The sequence below is a fragment of the Lottia gigantea genome (assembly GCF_000327385.1).
Source record: "Lottia gigantea unplaced genomic scaffold LOTGIsca_28, whole genome shotgun sequence".
Classification (NCBI taxonomy): domain Eukaryota; kingdom Metazoa; phylum Mollusca; class Gastropoda; family Lottiidae; genus Lottia; species Lottia gigantea.
Window position 1 is genome coordinate 2,271,132 of NW_008708898.1, and position 3,969 is coordinate 2,275,100.

At 31.8% G+C, this 3,969-nt stretch overlaps 1 protein-coding gene across 1 annotated transcript; it reads left to right on the forward strand.

Annotated features, from left to right (window-relative positions):
• Positions 1–448: 448 nt before the first annotated feature.
• On the forward strand, positions 449–1,436 carry LOTGIDRAFT_232386 (hypothetical protein; the record flags this gene model as incomplete). The annotated part of the gene is made up of 2 exons (XM_009056611.1): positions 449–579; positions 744–1,436. A coding segment is annotated over exon 2 (477 nt), but the record flags the coding sequence as incomplete, so codon positions are not given.
• Between the last annotated feature and the right edge of the window lie 2,533 nt (positions 1,437–3,969).

Consider the following 3,969-nt stretch of genomic DNA (forward strand, 5'->3'; position numbering starts at 1 on the left):
TAAATAGCCGCAGGTTTTAGTTAATTACTATCAAGATTGTCCTAATTCAGCTATGACGGTAAAAGTAGGGAGTTGAAATCGTATTCATGTGTGAAATAGGCTGACGTTACCAGTTATTTTCGCCCATCAGCTTGCCATGCTTCATTGAACAAAATAAATCGCTTTATATTTTGTAGTAATGAGAGGAGAGAAAATACTGGAGAAAGGTGACTAGCTTTTGAATAGTCAATCACAAACGACTACACATAAAAGTTAAAGCCAAGACGTGAGAGGAAAGAGGCAAGATTGATTAGCAAGAACTGTGGTCAAAACGTGTGACCACCCGCAGTCCCTGATGGGAGGAGCCTAACACATAGCATGTACGTCAATCAAACTGGTGAAGTGAACAAAGAAAGCTAGGAGCAGTAAGAGAGGATTATACACGATAGTATTCAGTTTATACTGGCACACCGCACTGTCGACATTATATACCAGTGAATATCGGATACTTTTAACTATAATATACTATTTAAAGCTATTGTACTATTGGATTTTATATGAGAATTCTTATGGATATATTGTATTAATAGTGTGTTACTGGTATGTTGTAATTGTTTATTCAAATGGAATATTGTAATACTCGTGTTATTGGACTTTTCAAAGTGATTTTTAAATTTTGTCACATTTTTAATTAAAGTGTAGTAAAATGTGTTATATATTGTAATGATTACTATTTAATATAAATCTAATCATTATTATTTCAGTTTTGGATTGTATTATATTGGAATACTTTGTTAACTCAGCAGTCTTCACGACAAAAACTTTAAAGGGACAACATCCCAAAATTTTAACATGGCTGATTCTGGATTTACTTTACTAGTGACTCTTTAGTGATTGTTACTTTTTATCTGCCTGTGGACAAATAGAAATTTGTCCCTGGCAAACTTAAAACCATTTTGGACCTGGAGTCCTTATATAAAATGAGTGGTACAGAACACCATGTTCACGCAACTGCGGATAAAGGCCTCAAAATGAAAATCAAAAGAAAGAATGTAGCTGGGGTGAACAAGGCTGATAGCAAACATGAAATTGTGAAAAATGAAGGAAAAAACGTCGACTCGGCTAATAACAGTGGAGCAGGGGTAAACGGACAAAGTACTGACAAAAACAAACAAAGCAGTTCAAATAGTGACAAGTCACCGTATAAAAATAAAAGTACTCATAAAAAGGAGAAAACGAAAGAAAAGGGTGGAAGTAATATTAACAATAAAACTGATCGTTTAGTGAACGGTAATATTAGTAATGGATTAGATGAACTCTTCAACAAAGTTTCAATGGAGCCTAAAATAGCAGACATGGCACAAACTGTCAAGAAAGAAGGAAGTTTAGATCCCTATGATTTTAATAATGATGATGATGGAATAACATTACCTACTAAAAAGGTTAAGACAGAAAAGGTGAGAACTCATTTCTTAGATTTTTTTATGTATCTTTGAAACTGTCAACTTCTCACTTGCAAAGGTTTGCATTGTACTGATCCACCAAGAAAATTATGCCAAGTAATGTATTAAGCCCAATAGGTGCAAATGAACCTGAATGGACTTCGGTAAGTATGCCCGTGAAGAGCACCAACATTTCAAAATCAAAAATGAAAACATTAAAAAACCCACGAAGCAAATCTAATGGATTTGTGTAATTTAAAGCTGTGGTAGTCAACTGATTAAGATCTGTAATATTACTTCACCATTAACCATTAATTACGCCTGTGAAGTTGTATATAAACCCAACATTAAAAACACCATATCTTTTCTTTTTTATCTTCAATCATTTTATGTTTTTTTAGACGCGAATTTATGTGCATGATAAACTATAATTGATGATAATGTTGAAACGTGAGGCGAAATCAATGAATCAATATTTTTTATACTACACTTAGAAAACCATTTGACGCTTATTGATTCTACATTTTTAAAGATACAGTAATTCATTGTAGACTTTTGCTGATTTGTCCTAATTTTTGTTGCAGTCTATGCTTTTACAAATGCATGACGGACATTGTCTGCTGTCGATCCATTGAAAATTGGGATTGAAAAAATCATTTACTGAAACGAATTTGGACAGGCTGCTTAAAATTTAAGAAGACATTAGGTTGACATTTTGAAACGAAATTAATCTGCAAAATGTACTTATGAAGTATTTTTGAATCAAAATATATTTGCATTGTTGTGAAAATCTTTTATTTTTTTCTCAGCCAACGCTTTCGTAGTTTCACTCGTCACTTATTTTTCTTACCACATTCACCCAGTGTAATTGAAAGCACAGCTTGGTAAGAAAATGGAGATTATAATTGATGTGAAAGAGTAAAATATTGAGATTGTAATGGTATTGATTTACCACCACTCTAATGTCAATATGATTTTATTGTTATTGTTAAGCTGAAAGTCTGATAGCTTTTCATGTCCTCGTAAAATGATGAAGGCAACTTATTATAAACAATCAAATAACTTCAGTTTCTAGCCTGGGGCAAAGATTCAAATATAATACGGTTTTAACATGCAATGATTATGCCTTCAAACAGATCATTAAAATAAACAATTACATTTAATATTTACTTGTGTAATTATTTCTTTGTATAAAAGGGAAAAATATCTGTGATCAGTTTGAACTTACAATCCAGATATCATAGCAGTTAGATGAGATTAAAAATAAAAATAATATTTTAAAAAGTGATGAATTTTGAAACCTTTGGGAATTTGAAGTACAGGGAAATATTAACTAGAGACGTGCCTTATTAGAGAAAAATGTGTCATTGGATTAGGCCCGAGTCAGCGATGAAATTTCCACTAGATTTTCTATAATGTAATTTCTTCAAAATTCCAGTCACCAATTAGACCTATTTATTATACAAGCATCTTGCACACTTTTGTACTTAGCCTTATCGGGAAATTGTTCACCCTTTTACGTAGAGAAAAACAAAAGTAAACACAAGAATAGAATTAGGTAACGCCCCTTTCGAAATAATGTGAGCCCTTAACAACTAGCAATTACCGTGTAATTAAGAATTGTATAGATGTGTGTATTGAAGCGTGACGTGACTTTGTAAGTGACAGCAGTCAGTCACACTAGATTGACAATAGAATTACTAGAGTTGTTGTTTCCCTGTACAACATCAGTTTATAGTAAACTCATGTACTGGACATAGCCTTGTATAGTTTAGTTTAATGACACTGTCACTAGATAACGTGTTCTAAATTTATTAGATAACGTCTTTAAATGTGAAACTGAAGTTATAAATGTGATACACGCCCGGATATATGAACTTTAGAACAAGTTGTGTTACCGGGTTTACCTTGTTCTAAAACTATGTGATGTTTAATAAACACATTGTTTGTAAGATTGATAATATGCTGCTGAAAAGAAACAGGAACGTAAAAACGAAAGTAGGATATATTTTCTTTCACATTCTGTTTTTATTAAATAAATGGTACACGTATTTTTTGTTGAAGGATTGGCTTCTTTATTATTTTTGTAAGCCAATTCTTAACCTTTTGATAATACATTAACCCTTTGATGGCAGATTTCTTATCTTACTCAACCAATTGGCTGAAGTAGACTACAAACTTCTTCAACTTTTTTTGGCATCATATTTTGGAGCGATTCCATGACTTTCTGCTCTTTAGCAATAATACTGTTGTAAACCTTTCACCTTAACAGATTTAGTGCTAAATAAAATGGTGAATTCCATAAATTAGATGTAGAGCAACAACCATTAATAGTTAATCATATTGTCTTGCTCAATCAATACTAACCTTTTGTTGGAGTTGAGAATAAATGTATAATAAAACTTGATTTTAGTTGAGGAATAATGTAAAAAAATTAGATAAATGTAATTTCATAACAAAACAATTAAGTATAGCCTGCTACTGTAATTCTACATTCTACAAATAAAGATAGGAATAATAAACTGTTTGACAAACCCCTTTCTATGGA